The 19,531-nt window shown below is 53.4% G+C and overlaps 5 protein-coding genes across 5 annotated transcripts; 3 read left to right on the forward strand and 2 right to left on the reverse strand.

The window, feature by feature from the left end:
- Positions 1–441: 441 nt before the first annotated feature.
- On the forward strand, positions 442–1,587 carry IUM83_12790 (uncharacterized protein; the record flags this gene model as incomplete). The annotated part of the gene is made up of 1 exon (XM_067937434.1): positions 442–1,587. One exon carries the CDS (start codon positions 442–444, stop codon positions 1,585–1,587), a length of 1,146 nt encoding a protein of 381 aa, XP_067788061.1.
- Positions 1,588–1,751: 164 nt separating this feature from the next.
- On the reverse strand, positions 1,752–2,783 carry IUM83_12791 (uncharacterized protein; the record flags this gene model as incomplete). Its single annotated transcript, XM_067937435.1, has 1 exon — positions 1,752–2,783. The coding sequence occupies one exon, from the start codon at positions 2,781–2,783 to the stop codon at positions 1,752–1,754; it is 1,032 nt and encodes a 343-aa protein (XP_067788044.1).
- An 847-nt stretch (positions 2,784–3,630) lies between these two features.
- On the forward strand, positions 3,631–4,378 carry IUM83_12792 (putative glycosyl hydrolase; the record flags this gene model as incomplete). The annotated part of the gene is made up of 3 exons (XM_067937436.1): positions 3,631–3,916; positions 3,980–4,225; positions 4,299–4,378. 3 exons carry the CDS (start codon positions 3,631–3,633, stop codon positions 4,376–4,378), a joined length of 612 nt encoding a protein of 203 aa, XP_067788045.1.
- A 155-nt stretch (positions 4,379–4,533) lies between these two features.
- On the forward strand, positions 4,534–6,591 carry IUM83_12793 (putative glycosyl hydrolase; the record flags this gene model as incomplete). The annotated part of the gene is made up of 1 exon (XM_067937437.1): positions 4,534–6,591. One exon carries the CDS (start codon positions 4,534–4,536, stop codon positions 6,589–6,591), a length of 2,058 nt encoding a protein of 685 aa, XP_067788028.1.
- Positions 6,592–6,825: 234 nt separating this feature from the next.
- Positions 6,826–8,012, reverse strand: IUM83_12794 (dcn1-like protein; the record flags this gene model as incomplete). The annotated part of the gene is made up of 5 exons (XM_067937438.1): positions 6,826–7,200; positions 7,274–7,533; positions 7,613–7,691; positions 7,763–7,905; positions 7,973–8,012. The coding sequence occupies 5 exons, from the start codon at positions 8,010–8,012 to the stop codon at positions 6,826–6,828; spliced, it is 897 nt and encodes a 298-aa protein (XP_067788025.1).
- Between the last annotated feature and the right edge of the window lie 11,519 nt (positions 8,013–19,531).

Below are 19,531 nucleotides of genomic sequence, written 5' to 3' on the forward strand. Positions count from 1 at the left end.
AAATAAAATAAAATAAACCTCTCCAAACGCGACAGGACCACAAGTTTTGCCGCTGGATCTCAACAAAAAAAAAAAAATCTCGGCATGAAGCAGCCACAACACAGATCGCTCAGTCAGCTCACATCTTCCCCACATACTATACTCCTCCTGCTAACGCGCTGGAAATCTATCAACATTTCTACTGCCTTACCTTAATTACAGTGGCGAGAAGATCGTCGGTCGACTTGACAAGTTGAAGTGCTTGATGCGCAACGTTACAACCCCCGACCGCCTCCACAACGCTCTCCACCCACACACACTTCTCCTCGCCTGCTTCCCCTCTCTCCGCCTCAGCTGCTCCGTCCCCCGCCAGCAGCACCAGATCCAGGTCTCCTCAGCCCGAACCGACTATCTGGGGCGTTGACGTCCGTCATTCGCGAATCCGCCGCCTTGAGGACGCCCATGGCCGAGCGCAGCAAGAGCCGCGCGAGCCCCTACTGCACGCGCAAGGGCGGCGCCTCCAGGCGGCCGTTCTCGTCGCCCGAGGCCAGCCACAGCCTCCTCTCGAGCTTGTCGCCGCCCGCCGAGCGCGCGCTCACGTTCCTGCAGAGCGCGCGCGAGCGCGACGAGCCCGTGCGCTGCGGCAAGTGGAGCGGCGCCGAGGACGCGTACCTGGCGCAGCTCGTGGCGCTCTTCTGCGGCGGCCTGCTGGCCGAGCTCGAGCCCAAGACGACGCTGCGCGCGTGGCTGGCGCGCATGCTCAGCTGCTGCCCCATGCGCGTGTCCAAGAAGCAGATGCACGGCCGCGGCTTCTCCGGCAAGACCAAGTTCCGGCGCTGCGCCCGGCGCCTGCCGCGCGACAGCCACCGCCAGCTCGGCGACAACGTGGCCAGGCTGCGCGCCGAGTTCGTGCGCGCCTGGGCGCGAGACGAGGCCGCGCGCAGCCCCGCGGGCGCCGCCAGCGTCGACGACTGGGAGCGAAGGCTGCAGCAGCTCGTGCCCACGCCCAGCCTCGCCGCGCCCTCGAAGGAGGAGGCCCAGACGAGCCAGAAGCTCACGCCCAGGCCCTTGACGCCCGTGGAGATCCGGCCCAAGGCGAAGGAGGCGCCGCTGGAGCCCGCGCCGATCCCTGCAGCTCCAATTGCTGCGTCTCCTGCTGCTGCTGCTGCTACTGCAGCGCTGGCGCCTGCAGTGGCGCCGAATTGCCTGGACGAGGCTGTGAGTCTGGGCGACTGGCTGATGGGCTCCTCGTGCCAGTGGAGCGACGTGCAGGGCGTGGCCCACGTCGGGGAGACCAGGTACACCTTCTGCGAGGACGAGGTGCAGCTCTCCGTGCACCTCGGGGACCAGCAGGGCGTCTCCATGACGCGCAGGACGAGGGCCTCGCGCGTCGTGATCGACTTCGGCACGCCCAGCTGCTGGCACGCGGGCGAAGAGCCCAAGCGCGCGTCCTTCTCCGACTGCTTGCACTGGAGCGACAACGACCTGGTGGAGGACGGCGCGCTGCTCACGGACTCGGGCGCCTTCGGCTGGGACGACGCGGCGCCAGTCGCCTCTTCTTCTTCTTCTTCCTACACGACGTACAGCCCGCCGTTGAACCTCCTGTGAAGCTGTAATGGCTCTGCCAGCTCCCTCGTACGAGCTGGTAGCTCGTACCCGGTACCATGTTCTCCTCTCTGTGTGCTGTCACCTCTTGCTCCTCTCTTGCCAGTAGTTTTAACCGCCGTCTTGAACCCGTGAACAAGCCTTTTGTTGTGTTTCTCCCACCGTTATTATGCTGCAGATTGCGCCTTCACCGCCTCCAGTTGATGCATTAAACGCGCGATCTCCTTGTGCAGGTGCTTGAGCTTCTTCTGCTCGGCCAAGATGGTGTCCCCGGCGTGGTCCCGTGACCGGATTGTAGCCAGCTCCGCCGCCATCGCACCCACCTTCGCCACCGTGCTCCAGTTGTTCGACAAGATGTGCATCACCCGCTGCTCGCTCGCTCGGTCTTCGTCGAGATCGGCAGCTTTGCCTCCGGAAAGTTTGTTGCGAGTGGCGCCCATGCGCATCCGAGCTGTCGCGTCCACGCGGTCCACTGCAGTGGTGACAACGGTGGCGTCGTGCAGGTTGTTCCAGTCTGGTCGCGGCGTGAACGCGCGCTTCAAGTGCGCTGCCTCCTCTTCGAGATCCTGCAGGTCTTTCTCCACTGCGACGCGCTCGTCGTTCAGCTCGCGGAGCTGGTTACGCACATCGAAGATGGCTTCCGTGCGAGCTCGTACGAAGGCCTTGCGGTCCCGCTGTGCCTCCTGGAGAACCTGGTTTTTCGCCAACGCTAGAGTGAGTCGCGCGAGCTGCTGCTGCGTGGAGGTCTTGGAGCCCACACGACCGGTTGGCAGCAAGTTCGTTGTGGTTGACAATGTGCGCAGATCCTCCAGGCGCTTGGCTCGCAGCTTGTTGGCTTGCTCCTCCCTCTTCACGTCGCCCGTCGTGACCGAGACTAGCTGCTTCAGCTCGCTACGACGCGTGTGCAGATCGTTCAGACCAGCTCGGAGATCGTTGCATGCCCACATACGCAGGTCTTTTCGGCGCCGCATCTCGGCTATTCCTTCCCGGATCGTTGCGGTCCTAGCGCTCACGTCGACTTCGTCTGCAGAGCTGCGTCTTCGTTCCAACACCGGCGAGCCATTTACAGCGGACTCCATGGCGCGAGCTACAGCAGCTTGACACTCTTGAATCATTTTGGGGAGATCATTGTTGCGCTCTTCAACTTGTTTGATCTGGTCGCGTAGCTGCTCACACGCTTCCTCCTCCTCTCGAAGCATCGCCTCCGTGCCCCGAAGCAACTGTAAGTAGAGAATCCTGGGCTGTTGTCTCTCTTCATCTTCGCGATTCGGACACCCGTCAGCGCTATTGCTCGAACCAGGAACAAATCGTTGCCAGCATGCAGCTTCCAGTCCAGCTAGCATCTCCTGAGTTCTCGCAGCATCGGAACCTGCACCTTTGTCTCTGTGCGCGACAGTCAACACTGCTTGTCGAAGTTTGTCGAAGGCCTGCTCAGGAGTCATCGGCGGTCTCTGCTGAGGCAATACAGTCTGATGCTTCTTCTCCACATGGACAACCTCTTCCAACACACGAGGGGATCTAAACGTCTCCATTGTCGAGCCAAGACTATGACGGCGAATTTGTTCCTCCGCGTGCTGTCGTGGAGAAACTGGTACGGCTGCCAAATTGACATGGCGTCGATTTGCACGGGCGCGAGCTTGAGCTCGAGCTGACTGCTTGTGTGCTCCTTTTGGAGGGGCTGATGGCACACATGAAGACGGCGGGTAGTAGATGTGCGAAGTGTCCATTCTTTCAGCGAAGTACCCTAGTGAAGAAGGCTTGGACAACTCGGGTAATTCGAGGACGTCCTGTAAAAATAGCAGAACTTGGGCTTCAGTGCGATTACCAGCGAGCATTTCCATTCCTTCATGTTGCGAGCACTCGTCTTGCTCAGCACTGCGGTGCTTGGTGTAGTCTGGTTGATAGATGTCGTATCTGCAACAGGAGGCCTCGGCGAAACCACGGTACGCGGTCAACTTCCTTCTTGGAACATGGACATCTCAGGCTAATCACTCGGTAGAATAGCCGTCGGATATCTGCTCCGAAACCTTACAGGAGCTCCAGAACCTGCTGGTCAACCAGGACCAAGCCGAGAACGGCGTGACAGGCAACACCCTCGTAACCAACGACTGCAAGGACCTGGTCGACGCCGGCGTGATGAACGCCCGCAGCGACAAGGCCCAGAAATCCTTGTGTGGCAACTCGTGCTACGACAACGTGAACGCCAAATACAAGACGCTGCTGGACAACGACTGCTTCGCCAGCGACGACCCCGATGAGAAGGCCAGCGCCAAACTCCAGGCCGCCGCGTACCAGATCGCGTGCCAGACCAATTCCGCTGGCAAATACTGCGGTGCGTGTGCCTTTGCTCTCCAGAGCCAGACTTGCCAGCTCACCCCGATTTTGCGATGGCCAGTCCCCATGCTGGCGACTCTCGTCAAGAACGCCGGCACGTCCTTCTCCCTGTGCAACGACATCGTGTCCAAGCTGGGCTGCTGCTTCCAGAGCTACCGCCAGTACATGCTGCTGGGCACGGCCGCCAGCGTCGCCGCCATGGACGACGCACAGAAGGAGTGCACCGCCAGCGGCGTCAGTGGCCTCGACTCCATGTGCCCCTGCGCCGACAATGCCCACGCCTTCGCCAACACAACCTTCTGCTCCCGTACGTGGCCTCCTCTCCTCTCTCCCGTTCTTTCTTGTCTAACGTGAAATCTCTCTCTCTCCATTCTCCATAGACGCAGCACGGCCACACGCCAGCCTCACGTTCACTGTCGTATCACTCACCGCATTAATCCTCCTCACGTTAGCAGCCTAGGAGTTAATACACGACTAATTCTCCTCTAGCTTCCTCAGCTAGGGCTTATCTTGAAGTTTGTATCCATCGGCGGTGCATAGCCGCCCCTCCTTCCCAGCCCCAGGTGGTCGGTCACCTCGGGATCCCCCGCCACGACCTTAACGTAGCTGCTCGCTATGTCGACGCCCCCGGAGCAGGACGTGTTGTCCATCAAGGACGGCCACTTCGTGGACCAGCACGGGCGTGTGGCGCTGCTGCGCGGCGTGAACCTGGGCGGCTCCTCCAAGCTGCCGTTCGGCTACGGCCACACGGACGACCAGGACACGAGCGCGTTCTTCGACGGTGCCGCCTCCGTGTCGTTCGTGGGGCGCCCGTTCCCCCTGGAGGAGGCGGAGCTGCACTTGTCCCGCCTGCAGCGCTGGGGCCTCACGTTCCTGCGCTTCATCGTCACGTGGGAGGCCATCGAGCACGCCGGCCCCGGCCAGATCGACCACGAGTACCTCCAGTACATCCGCGCCGTGGTGGACAAGGCGGCCGAGTACAACATGCAGGTGTACATCGACCCGCACCAGGACGTGTGGTCTCGCTGGACGGGCGGTGACGGCGCCCCCATGTGGACGCTGGAGTGCATCGGCTTCGAGCCGCGCAACTTCGAGCCCACCAAGGCGGCGCTGTGCCTCGAGACGTGCGGACTGCCGGCCTCCAAGTTCCCCAAGATGATCTGGCCCACCAACTACACCAAGTTGGCCTGCGCCACCATGTTCACGCTCTTCTGGGCCGGCAAGAAGTACGCGCCCAACTGCTACGTGGACGGCGTGCAGATCCAGGAGTACCTGCAGTCGCACTACTTGGACTCCATGGTGGCGCTGGCTCAAGCGCTCAAGGGACTGACGAACGTCGTGGGCTTCGGCACCATGAACGAGCCCTCGAGCGGGTTCATCGGTGTCAAGGACTTGGCGAAGCCGATTGGCATGTTCCAGAACGGATACGCGCCGACGGGCATCCAGGGCATGGCTCTGGGTGAAGGTGTGGCGCAGGACGTGGACTACTGGAACCCGGGCATTATGTCGCTGGTTCGTGGCAAACCCTCGAGGCTGGAGACGGTGGACCCCAAGGGCGTGCGCGCGTGGAAGGAGGGCTACGGATGTGTGTGGAAGGAGGCGGGCGTTTGGGGCTTCGACGCCGAGAGCAAACCCCAGCTGCTCAAGCCCGACTACTTCGCCGGAGTTGACTTCGGCAAGGAGTTCTACCTGCCTTTCGCGAAGAAGTTTACGAGGAAGCTGCAGAGCGTCTTTCCCAACGCTATGATTTTCGTTGAGATGCCGCCCGTGGACTTCGGCGACATGGAGTTCCCGGAAATCACCAGCGAGGATATCCCGAACGCGGTGAATGCCATGCACTGGTACGATGCCATCACGCTCGTCACCACAACGTGGCGTTCATACTTCACGGTGGACTTCACCACAGGGAAACCCGCGTTCGGCAACAAGGCACTGCGCAAGCTGCATAAGCAGCAGCTTGCCCATGTTGCCAGCTTTGGCCGCAAGAAGATGGGCAACGCCCCCACGCTGATCGGAGAGACGGGCATCCCGTACAACATGAACGATGCGCGCGCCTACATCAGCGGAGACTACTCGGCGCAAATCGAGGCCATGGACAACACGATCTCGAACTTGGAGTCGCAGCTGCTGTCATACACGCTGTGGAACTACACGGCTGACAACTCGCACGAGTTCGGCGACCTGTGGAACCTGGAGGACCTGAGTATTAACAGCCCGGACTCGGAGCAGTTGGCGATTCGGCTTGCTGGTGGGCACACTCGTCGACGCGATGACCCTGCTCGAGGATTGAAGGGCTTTGCACGCCCGCACGCGCGCAAAATTACCGGCACTCCTCTCAAGTCGGAGTTCACTATGGCCACAGCGGAGTATATTCTGGAGTACGTTTCGGTGAACACCGAGGCGACAGCTCCCACGGAGATTTACGTGCCTTATGTGCACTACCCTGGAGGCTACCGCGTGACGTCGTCGGATGGCCACTGCACGATCGAGAAGCGCGAGAGCTACGACATTGTCAAGTACGTCCATGATGTTAACGCGCACAAGCACCGCGTGATTATCTCGCCCCGAACGCCGGTGGGTAGTGATTCGAAACGCGCCAACGCACCGCTGTACCTTGCTCTGGCTGTCACTGCCGTCGCTGTCCCGCTACTGACTCTGTACAAGCGTAGATAAGTTAGCGACGATGATTACCGAGCTAGCTAGTAGTTGAGTGCTAGACATGCTGCTGCGTGGGTGTAAAGAAAATGAAGGTGGCCACCATGATCCATTGTGTAAGAAACAACTATGAAGGTTGAATAATATGAAAGCAAGCGCCCCCGTCCGTACATGCGGCCGAAGATTCCAGGTTCTGAAAATTGACCGTACCAGTCCTTCCGTGCCGCCGGTCGCTGCATTTGAACAAGACAGCTATTCGTCCACGACCATGTTTTCGGCGTCATCAGCCTTATCATCGTCAACAGCCATAGTCTTCTCTTCGCGCTGCACAGTCGCTAGCCCCTTCTCCTTAATGAGCTCCTGCATGTGCGATGCAAAGTCGTCTAGCAACACAGGCCATGCTCCGTTCTCGTCGTAGTTGCTTAGGTCCGGCTTAATCTGGTGGCCAAAGTCAAGCACCTGTAGCCACAAGTCCTTCGATACGACGCTACGCGAGTTTTTCCGAACATACTGCAGCCAGTGTCGGCGCCAGTGGAAGTGTCCTGGGAGTAGCAGATCCCAAAGCCCCACCGCTAGCTCCAGCGCCAGGCTCTTTTGCGTCGGGTCCTTCGAGAAACCAAACGTGAACTGCATGCACACCAAGGCATCCAGAACCGGTAAACAACCGTTCCAAAAATCACTCCAACTCCACCGCACTCACCGAATAAATAGTGGAGAACTGCGCGCGATCGCGCATCTGACTCCGCAGCGTCGGGATCGTGGCACGCAGGTCCTCGATCGAGTGGCAATGCAGCGTGTGCATTCCGCGTCGGAACTCTGCGCGCGTGTAGACGCCCATCATGTCCGACTCCATCGCGCAGCTCAGAGCCAGCATCACGGGGTCCTGTGCGTCAATCCCCAGTGCCTCACACAAGGCGAAGATGCCTTCCTCCGTGATCGACGCCTCCTCCGCCTCCGGATCTACAAAAAAAGTAATAAAATAAATAAAATCAGCTCAACTTCTCTCAAACTTCTTGCATCTACCCCCAACTCTTCTGACCTTGGAAACGCGCAAATGCGGCGTCGATCGCCTCGTTGTCCTCGTGGTCGTTCCGCTGCTTCTTGTTGCTGCCTCCACACTACAATAACAAAAACTCCAGTCAGTTAGTGTATCTCTCTAGTACATCACAACCCTCCGCAGTCGCCTCACATGGTCGCTCGAGCCTCTCTTGGCGCCGCTGTGGTGCCCGTTGCTGATGCCCAGCGCGGCCATCTTGGCCACGTCCGCCTGGTACGTGGCGTTGGCCTTTATCCGCTCCACCAGGTCCGCCTTGCGCCCGGTCGTGCGGATGCCTGGCAGGGCGACAGAAAGTGAGCGAGTGAATGATGTTGACCTGTGGAAAATAATTCGGACTCGCACCGAAGTTGCGGCACATCTCCGCGAGTTCCTTCACGCGCATTCGCGAGAGATCGTCCATGGCTGCTCAGAGACTGGCTGGCTGGCAGGGCGGGCGTGGTGCTGCAGAGGCTGGCAGAGAGGGAACACGTTAGAGACGACGGCGCTAGGAGCAGGAGCATGTCTGCAGCTATCACCTTTATCGGCCAGGAAAATATTGGATTTTAGTCGTAATGAGAAATTTCGGTTAGAGTGATAAATATTAGGAAAAGTTACCTGAAAAGCTTCAATTCGAATTTAGATTTTTCACGAATACGAGGGACGGATTTATCTATGACAAAAACGGAACTACAGAAGCGACTCTCCCTCTGGCCCACTACAAAACGACGATTCCAGGTTTCCCGTGGTAGCTAATCGCTGACAGTCCCTAAAACAAAAACATAGGTGTTAAAATGAACAGAATACTGTAGGTAACTCTCAACAATATATTACTCTTAACCTCTTATTCCTATGCCTACTACTCTAGGTCAGTGCTCGGTACCTGGAGGCAAAAGAGGAAGTGAGCTCGTCTTCGGACTGCGTCCTCGACAGCTCACTCCTCGGCCTCTTGTCGTCATCGCACTATGGATGGCAGGCAGCTCTCTGCCTGTACTATCCAGATCGCAGGTGGCGATCTGAACATTTTCCTCTCGTACTTGCTAATATAAACATTAACAACTTAACGAGGTTTTTCTTTCATTATTCAATTACTCGACTGGCAGACAGGCGTTGCCTGCTGCCATTCTACGAGCGGGGCGCGCGCTGCGCGCCTCCCCATTCAACACTCCCACTAAGTACTAGGGGACAATTTCAGTTCGCGAACGCCTAGTTTTTCTCTTAGTTTCAGGAATTGTTTTGTGGGAAAAGCTTTAGTGAGAATATCCGCTGTCATCTCTGTTGTAGAGCAATAGGCTATCTTAAGGCGACCGAGTTCAACAAGGTCCCTCGTAAACAGATAGCGGATCTGAATGTGCTTATTTGCTTTGTGATTTCCAGGGTTTTTCACAATGCTGATGGCAGCGTTGCTGTCACACCATACCTGCGCTGGTACCTTTGAGGAAATCCCATTTCTCCCAGCAAATGCCACAACCACTCACTTTCCATGGCTCCCTCACTTAGTGCGATAAGTTCAGCTTCAGCAGTCGAGAGGGACACGCCTCCCCGTTTGCTACTGCACCATGACACACTCGCTCCGGCCATTTGGATCACATACCCAGTTACGGATTTACGTTCTTTGATTGACACGCGAAGCTCGCGTCAGTGTACACTTCGTAAGTCACGTCTCTCGTTTTTCCATCGAGAAACAGACCGTATGTTGACGTCCCTTTCAAGTATTTGAGTACTCGCCTAGCTGCATCCCAATGCGTGCGGTTGTAGCAAGATAGAAATTTGCTTAATTCTCTAACCGCGTTGGCGATATCCGGGCGTGTGCCACGGACCCAATATTGGAGTGAGCCAACAATACCTCTGAAGCCAAAGGGCTGCGCAGCAATTTGCTCTGCGCTTAGTTTCGTCTCGGGCTCGAGTACGAGGCCAGGCACTTGTGGTGTCATTACTGGCGCGCATTCGCCCAGTTTGTACTTTGTAATCAGCTCTGCAATGTACTTGCTCTGTGAGATCATCATCACACGCTGATTTCTATTGCGGTGCACCTCCATCTTGAGGATATAATGAATGTCGCCCAGGTCTTTCATTTTGAACCGGTTTGACAATTCGGCTTTCAGTCTGTTAATGAGTCGCATATCTCGCGACATGATCGTCAGATCATCGACATATACCACGACTATGATCCATTCTTCTCCCACCTTTTGCACGTAGATGCAAAACTCTTTGTGGCAGCGTGCAAAACCCATCGACGTCAAAAAGGTATGTAAAACTCGATACCATATGCGTGGGGCTTGCTTCAGGCCATAGATGCTCTTTTGAAGTTCACAGACCAAATGCTCATGGCCTCGCTTCGCAAATCCGTGATGTTGCCTCATATAGATCTTTTGCTCTCCGTCCATCGTGCCGTTCAGAAACGCCGTATAGACATCCATCTGATGGATATGACAGCCCAATATCGTTCCAATCGCCAGCAGTAGGCGCAGTGACTGGAATCGTGCCACTGGTGCGTATACCTCGTCACAGTCTACCCCAAACTCCTGGTGGTTGCCTTGTGCTACGAGGCGTGCTTTGAACCGCTCGACAGTCCCGTCAGCGTTATACTTTACAACTAGTACCCAATGACATGGCAATGCCTTACGCCCAGGTGGCAGTCGTACGAGTCTCCACGTCTCATTCTCGAGCAAGGAGTCGTACTCAAGTTCCAGAGCCTGTTTCCACTGCTCTCTATAAGGGCCACTCAACGCGTCTTTGAGCGATCGTGGTGTAGGCACTCTGTGCTCTAGAATGTCTTGCGCAACGTTGTGCTCTAACATTGCCTGGAAGCACTGATAGTCCGAGTATCTCTTCGGTTTCTTCGCCTCTCGACGTGGGCGGGGCTCGCGCCTTGGTGGCGTATCCACGAGTCCCGCACGTCGGCGTTTCTTAGCTCCCACTGCTGGGTTACTGACCTGCGCAGGTTCTTCAGCTCCCACTGCACCAGTAGACCCTCCCACAGGTTCTTCAGCTCCCACTGCTCCCGTAGACTCGGTTGCAAGTGCATCGGCTCCCTCTGCTGCGGGTAACTCGCGCGGCAGATTCAATTGTGAGGGCCTCATCAGTCTGCCCGAACGCTCGCTGAAGCATGGTGGCTACATTGGTCGTATCGAACAGCACGTCTCGTCTTTGGATGTGCTTGTTGTTGTACATGTCCCAGAGTCGATAACCCTTCGTTTCCTCCGACATTCCGAGGAACCGGCACTTTACGGCACGAGCAGACAGCTTCTTGTCCTTTCTTAGGACGGCAGGGACATGCGCAAAGCACACAGAGCCCCACACTGGTAGCTTGTTCACGTTGGGAGGTGTCCCATACACCATCTCGTACGGTGTCTTATTTCCCAACCGCGCCATAGGTGTGCGATTTTGCACATACGTCATGTACATAAGTGCCTCTGGCCACCACTTGTGTGCCATATCAGCGTCTTTCAATGCGCAGCGAACTGTGTCCAGTTTGCTCTGATGATCTCGCTCTGCAGCACCATTCTCTTCAGGGCTGTAGGCATTCGATATCTGGAATACAATCCCTTTGCTTTTACAAAAGCTTTTAAAGGCTGCATTCACAAACTCAGTTCCTCCATCGGACCTGATCCGACGAATCGTGACCTTTCCCTCACGCTCCAGCTGCAAAAGTAGCTCCTCTACTTTCTCAAATACTTCTTTCTTATTGCGCAGGACATAAGTCCAACGCCATGACGTGTTATCGTCAATGATGCTCAGAAAGTATTTAATTTTCCCGCAGCTGCCATACACCCCAATTGGTTTCATGGGGCCGTTTGTGTCCATGTGAATGGTGCTAATCGGGTGTTCGTCTCTCGAACCCATCGCATTCCGGTAGGACATCCTCCGTTTCTTCATCTCTGCACACATTGTGCAGAAGAAACGGAATTTTTCTTAGACCTGACGCGGGTAATTTTGGCATTCCAGCCACTAACTTTGCGCTTAGCATCGCAATAACCGCCTCTTTATTGAGGTGGCCTAGTTTGACATGCCACTCTTGCAGTGTGCGCTCAAACCTTTTATTATTAAGGTGAGCTAGCGGCTTACAGAGCCCTTGCTTCACTGCGTTACACAGCAGTTGTCTTTCTTGCAGCGTTTTATTTTGCATATAATACGCCCCGTTGATAGCTTTCGCAACAAAAACTAATTCGTTTTTGAAAAGTACAAATTTGTACTCGCCAGTTAAGGATCCCAAAATTTGGTACCCACCGCGCCTGAGCCAGAACTCGCTCAGAATGTTCGAGCGTCCGGTACTAACGCAATATTTTCGAACAGAAAAGGTCTAATTCCTCGCGGACCATGCAAACACAACTATATTGTACCAATATGTATATTTGAATGCTTAGAGCCCTGTGCAAATGTAAACATGTACTGGGTGTTGGGCTCCTTCCGCACATACCGCGCTGTCTCGCTGGTTAGGCCATGCCCGCACCCTGAGTCAAGTACCCAAGAATTTGTGGTTAGATACATTTCATCATCTAACAGAAATGGATACAAATTTCGCACATTTTTCTCGAGCTCAGTCAGCATACCGGCGAAGGACTTCGTCGTCTCAGCAATCTCTTGATTGCTGTCCTTGTCTGGCTGCTCTTCCATGTCCACGTCGCCGCCCGGTTCCTTACCCGCGGCTTGAGCCTTGCCCGTGGCGTCAGCATACACTGCGTTGACGACGGTATCCATTGGCTCGTCTTCGTCGCTGAAGGGCAGCGTGCCCTTTCCCGGGGTCACGGGCACCTCGAAGTTGCTCGGAGGCGGGCTCGTGTACCCATCAGCTGTCGCTGGTGACGCGCCTTGTTCAGCGTTTGCACGCGTCCACCGCCACGGCTTTCGCCTGACACTCATCCAGTGGGACTTCACGTCTCACCTTGGCCTTGGCCGTTCCCTTGCCGTTGCCCCTCATCTTGGGCGTTGGCTCGTGGACTTCCTTGCGAGCCTGGCGGCTTGGCCTTGACCAGATGTTCCGGCGGTGCACGCCAGCTGCCTTGTCAAGTGCACGCTTGGGGCAGTTGATCATCTTGTGTGGCCCAACATTGTTCATTTTGTTGTGCTCACCACCACAGTAGTGGCACTTCATTGCACCAATGTTGTAGTGCAAATCGCGCACCGGCCCATCTACGGCCTTGCGCTTGCCAAGCACAGGCCCCTTCGGATTTGCAGGAGCCGCGTTGACATGGTTGACCGCCTTTCCGCTGGCCAGAGCCCAGATCTCGCTCTTGCTCTTGGTGCCGAAGATGGCATTGAGCTTGTCGCTCACCTTCTCGAGCGTAAACCCATCCTGGATCAGCTCAACCGAAGAGCCCCACATGTGCCTCGGAAGCACTCCGAGCACCATCACCAGCATAAGCTGGGAGGTCAACATGTGGCTGTGCAGAGCCTCGTGCGCGTTCACGTTGACTTGGCTACGCACACTGTTGAGATCTTGAAAGAGCTGTCCCACGCTCTTGAAGTCGGTGTTCACCATCTCCATGAACTGCCGAACCAGCCCAACGACGCCTGCCGCGTTGCTGAGGCTGTACTGTTTTTCAACGAGCCGCCAAATTACATGGACGGGCTCGTCCATGCGCTTGGTCGCGATTCCCTTGAAATCGCCCGGCAGCGTCTCGCACAGCAGCCGCTTGATGTACGACGACTGCTGACTCAGCAGCGTCTCGTGCAAATCGTGCTGCCATGCCGCGTCTTTATCCTCTGCAGAAGGACGCGGCGGCATTACCGGCTGGCTCTCGAGCAAATCCTCGAACCGAGTCAGCGGTTATGCACGCTTGTGCTGCAGCTCCTCCCGCGCGCGTTGCTCGCTTAACGCCTTGAGGTGGATGACAAGCTTGCTCTTTCATGATGCGAAGTGCAGAGGCTTTCCGCTGAACCGCAGCGAGTCGACCGAACTCTTGTCAACTTGGGGCTTGCTCATGTTACTTGAAATGTTAAAATGAACAGAATACTGTAGGTAACTCTCAACAATATATTACTCTTAACCTCTTATTCCTATGCCTACTACTCTAGGTCAGTGCTCGGTACCTGGAGGCAAAAGAGGAAGTGAGCTCGTCTTCGGACTGCGTCCTCGACAGCTCACTCCTCGGCCTCTTGTCGTCATCGCACTATGGATGGCAGGCAGCTCTCTGCCTGTACTATCCAGATCGCAGGTGGCGATCTGAACATTTTCCTCTCGTACTTGCTAATATAAACATTAACAACTTAACGAGGTTTTTCTTTCATTATTCAATTACTCGACTGGCAGACAGGCGTTGCCTGCTGCCATTCTACGAGCGGGGCGCGCGCTGCGCGCCTCCTCATTCAACAATAGGCACCATTGAAAGGCTCTCGATGCAGCCGACACGCTAGTAGTTTTTACTACATTATAGGTGCTGTTTTGAAGGAGAGACCGTCTGTAAGGACTGAGACGTGCTCGGCGACGAGCACGTCACGGCCCGCCAATTTCAAGAGCAAGATGGAGGGCGTAAGCATTGCTCGCCCACCACCACTCTATGGTACATTCATTCATATTAGACAAAGACAAGAAGCCAAGTTGTGAAACACGCACAAGTGATGCGTTGCCTCTGTTGGTCATATTAACCTCAAGTATGGTGCACGTCAATCCGCTTCAACTCGAAGAGAATTGACTAATTAGCTTCACTAGTTTTAGCTCCGCCTTGGGCACTACCCAGACGGCCGGCCACAGACCGTTAACCAAAATAATCTCACTTCACATTTTACCTCCAACTGTCTACACGTTTCGGGCATCGAGGTCAACCTTTCCTCGTGGCCTATGTGTTCTTCGCTTCAACCTCACATCTGGTAGCACTCCGTCGGTCATTTTTCGCCGGGCAAGTGGCCAGAAGATCTAATGACCGACTCGCTACTTTCGATTATCGCTCGACTGATACAACTTCAGGGTTGGGAGTCAGCTCTTTTCACTTTGATTGCTACTCTACGTGCAAATAGACTTAGCGGATTAAACGCTTTTCACTAGTCGTAAAGTCTTGCATAGCCAATATTAAAGCTTATCGCTAGTCGGTTACACTGAACTAGCCTTACGCTATTCGCTGACGGTTAGTTAATCGGAAGGGCAAAACTAGTTTAACGTTTTTCTCTTCACTAGTCACCTCCCCGCACCTAAGCCTAGGTTATTGGGGAATACTGAGTTTGACTTGACTATGAAAGATCAAGGTGAACAACAGCAATAAACTAAAAATCTCTTTTCGAACCCTCACCTTAGCCTACAAGCAGTTGATCTACTGTGTGTTAAGGGTTTAGACTCAGTCAACCGCCTTACAAGCTTCACTCACCACCCGCAAGATCGGGAAGAGTGTATTCGCTCCGTGTCTGAGCGAATACGTTTCGAGGAGATTGCCGCCTCTTAACCCTTGACTGAGCAGGATGAAGATGGTAGAAGAGAGCAATTGAGGTTTAGAATTCAAGTTGAGTCAGTTGGAAATTGGCTATCAATCGCGCAGCCTTGCAGTTAGCGACTACATATTTCTTACATCGTCAAACGGAACCGCTGAGCCCGTATGAACATTTTGATTTAGTTATGAAGCCGAGTGTACAACGTAGTTAAGTGCAGGCTTGCATTCGTTTCTTCCATGAGTTAACTCACGATTTCGGCGACTTCTTCAAGCGGGAACGCTTCATTTTCGACCCATCTGGACCTACAGAATCGGAAGATGATGTTTGGCGGCTCCGCTTTCTGTTTTAACTAAAAGAAACATCACATATAAGCGATTAAAACAGTCTCAAAATTGAGTACTTTTCACCACGTGCGTACCGGATTCGCCTCCAAATAAGCGCCGATTCGAGCGCGGAGACGAGCATTGGCCTTCCGCTGAAAGTTTTGCTGCAGATAAATCGGGTTACCTGTCTACATAAAAGTAAAAAGTATGCCGGGGGCGCTTTGCATCTCTCGCTACACATAGCCTTCTTGGCCTGCAATGACCCGAATTTCATGTACCCTGTCTTGATGTAAGGGACGAATTATCATCGCGAAGCCATGTACTTTGTCCGATTCTGGGGCTGAGGTGATCCGGTTTTCCTTGGTCTGTAGCTCGTCCACAAGGCGTTGATGCAACCTCATCAATTCCTTCCTTCGGCATTCTAGGCTATTGATCAAACCCATTTTCTCTGTGGTGTGTAGTTATTAGCATGGCAATCTGTCGGTCTTTTGTAGCGATAATCTCGTTCAAACGCCTGTTCTCACGGTTCACAGAACGTAGTTCGCGTTGAAGGTGCGGATTCTCGACTTGTAAGATCTCCACGTCCGCGATTGTAAGCCTGGGTGGGAATGGAACGAGCGCGCTACGAAGCGCTCGGGAGGGGGGGGGGCTCGCCTTGGAAGTGCTTTGTCAACTGTTGGCCGAGGCGGCGTCAGAAGAGGGGGCAAGATGGGAAGGAACGGGTCTAGGTTAGATCCCTCCTGTATCCGATTAAAGGGATACCAATATTTACAGATAATGTAGTCAGAGTAAAGATTCGCATGAGTACTGGCCGACCAATCGAATGCAACTCGTTAACCCAGCTGCGTTTGTCTCCTCCCAATCCACGTTGGAGTTCACTCAGGTAGTTGTAGTGTTTTTGTCCCTTTCTCGAAGGAGCTTTGGACAGAATAACAACACAAGAAACATGTGCATAGTAAACTAAGGTATTATGCTATTCTGTCTTTTACAGAATATTATTCGGGGTTAAAAGGGTTAAGTATACAAGTGGTGCGTCTTCATAGCACTCGCTAATATATTCGACAGTCACATTAAGAAAACCACACGTAAAAGAGCACGCGAAGCGGCTCTAAAGGTAGAGCTACGTATCCAAGGTGCCAACAAGAAAAAAAAATGCAAGTCCAAGCTTCAACGCTTGAATTAGCGCTAAGTTGCGTTGTTCAAGTGTTAATTTGTTATTTTTTGGACTTTTTCGCATTGTTTTAGTGTAACTGCCGTTTGGATCAGCCAATCACCAGCTACCTAAACCCCAGTGTCCATCTCATTCCGAATTGGAAAATCGCAAACAAATGGCGTAAATTTCAGCTGTTTCCTGAAATTTTCGCGTAATTTTCTTGCTTTGGCGTCAGCTTCGGGTTATTTTTCCAGTCTATGCTGAAGCGTACTGCTCGTGAGAGGGAAGAATATCAGCAACACAGTCGCATTTTCACCATCAAACAAACCGTTCATCGAGCTTTCACCGTTCGTGCTGCTACCCACTCGCAGTACGAGATTACTTGCTTGACCGAGCAACTCGGTGAAGTTTTACGTTCGTTTTTTGAGACTCACCTCGATCGTGTCATTGAAGTTGAGTTTGGAATTTTCTCTACGAAACCATTGACTTCCTGAACGCTTGTTTCAACAGCATTGACACCGAGGTTCGTGCTTTCGTTGATCGGGCCATCAGCATCAAGCGCGCGCGTATCGAATAGTTGTTGGCAGTGTCGATGTAGCTCTTGTTCTAGTAGCTAGTAGTTGTGCATTTCGTTGCGTCACTTTAATCAGCTTTTAGCTCATGTTACACTATCATGAAACGTTAAATCTCAGTGGATGGTCTGCTGACCGTCTGACTCAGTCGGTAGTCGAAATGGTGCAGAAGCAACAAGCGCTAATCGACGTTTTGGCTTCTCAACGCAAGGAAGTCAAAGTTCAAGGCAATAGTTTTCCTCGCTTCTACGGAAACATGGGTGACTTGGTTGAATTGTATTTCGACCAAGTTATTCATTATTTTGAGGCATTGAACATTGATTGGCAAGATGAAAATCAGAGTAATCGCACCATTGTCATGCCGACGGCAATTTTTTGGGGAAATGCTGCTGCATGGTACATGCTTTGCAGGGATTCAATTAGTGATGTCCAAGACTTGATCCAGAGGCTCAAGGAGGAATTCGTTCCTCCGGACCAACAGTAGCGCCGTCGAGATCGATTGTATAGTCTCAAGCAAAAACGTTGTTCTAGCTTGGAGGACTACATCTCTCAATTCCGCATTGCTACCATGCACGTCACGGACATGCGTGAGCTAGTCAAGACCACGTACTTCGTTCGAGGTCTTGTTAGTCCCACGAAAGAAGAAGTTCAATATCGTCGTTGCACGACGGTATCTGAGGCTCTTTCGATTGCACTCGAGCATGACAGACTGCACTTTCGTGCTGGTCCGTTTCACAAGAGTCGTTGGCCATCAGTAGTGTTGCTTAGAACATTACCCCGGTAGTTTTTTCTTACCGTAATTTACCAACAAGAACGATCCTGGTACGTTCTACACCAACAGACACTTTTCCTTAGATACAAGCGCTAACCACCCTCTGGTGCGAAGGAGGCTTCCTCCACCCCCCGAGCACCACAGATAGCATCGAATCCGTTAACGTCCGCCCGACCCTTCAGACACCTGACCCTTCAGGAAAGATCAACGTAGCTTGGGCTCAGCGCTGCTTTACGTGCTGCCCGCTTTCATTCCGCATTCAACCAACACAAGCTCAAGACTAAGTATCAAGATGGACCAAACGCTGCAGGAAGAGATGGATAGGCTTCAACGTAGCGAACCACAGCTTGAAGAAGCTAAACGTCTGCGAAAGAGAAAGAGAGGGTAGCTCGCGACAAAGCAATCGCGGTGGAAGATGAAGTTCAGCGGGTGTACAAGGAAGCCGAGGAGATGATCCAGCAAGCAGTGGCAAAGGGGAGTGAGCTGGTGGAGAAAACCGAAGCATCGGTTAAGAGGGCGCAGGACAAGTTGATGGTTGCGAAAGGCAAGTCCGCTTCGTTGCTAAAGGATGCTGAGTTGGAGAGTTGGGGGAAAACGAAGGAGGTTGAGGCAAAAAAAAACAAAGCTTTGTTGGAGAGTATTGAGGCTGCCACAAACGCGAACAACCATGAGCGAGCCTATCTGGATGCGCAACGTCGATTCCAAGAACTCCGCGGCCAAGAATTGAAGGCCAGGCCCCCGCCGTGTGATAAGGTTGTGATTGAGACCATCCCAAATCCATACATGTAGCTTTACTACAGCTCATTAGCAGGTAATACATGTGGCTTTTACCTCCCCTTATTATTTTCATTTCTGACAAATATAAAGTTAGTAATATAGTAACATGGCGTATTCTCCTGAGCAATACCAGGCTAACAAAGATCGCATTAAGGCAGCGCAGAAGCGCTATTACGAGCGCAAGCGCGAAGCTCGCTTAGCTTGCCAGAAAGGCTACGACGACAAGAATCGAGAGAATATTCGACAACGCAAACGAAAGCCTAAGGTCGAACCTAACCAAAACGAACTTACTGAGAAAACCGAACTTAGTTAATTAATTATTTTTCCTCACACATAAAAAGTCAATACTGATATAGACATGACATATATAAAGTCGATTGATCCTGATACAAGATCCAAATTTTATAAAGTCAGCCCCACGGAAAAATATAGACATTGATACATAACGATGTTCGCATACGAGCTATCGAGTGAAGGTTCGTGGACGCACGGGGAAGATGGTGTATGTTAGCAACCTATCGCGTACCAGTAATCAGAAGTTGGTTGCGAAGCAGTACAATGTCTCTGTCGCCGAGCTCAAGAAGCACATGTCTCCTGAGTTCAAGGCGGACCCAAAGTACCGCTTCTACAAGGGAAACCACATGGAAGCTCACCTATGAAACGGGGTTCAGCCTAGCGAGTTCTACGAGAAGCCCGAGAACGTTCTTGACAGTCAAAAGAGCTCCTTCAAGGTGAATATTGCCCTCGGCTACGACCTTGTTAGTCTAACCGATGATAGTGAAACGCGCTACTTCCACCCAAATATTGGAAATACGTATGTATTCAACGCACCTATCTCTATCAACAGCAAATCTGACATCCGTAACAAAATAATTTCTGAGATCCGATCGATGGAGTTGGCAAACAAGCTGAACTACCCCAGTTCTGGATACAAGCTCAAAGCGATTACCGGCTTCAAGATTTACA

Source organism: Phytophthora cinnamomi, assembly GCF_018691715.1.
Source record: "Phytophthora cinnamomi strain GKB4 chromosome Unknown Contig55, whole genome shotgun sequence".
Lineage (NCBI taxonomy): Eukaryota > Oomycota > Peronosporomycetes > Peronosporales > Peronosporaceae > Phytophthora > Phytophthora cinnamomi.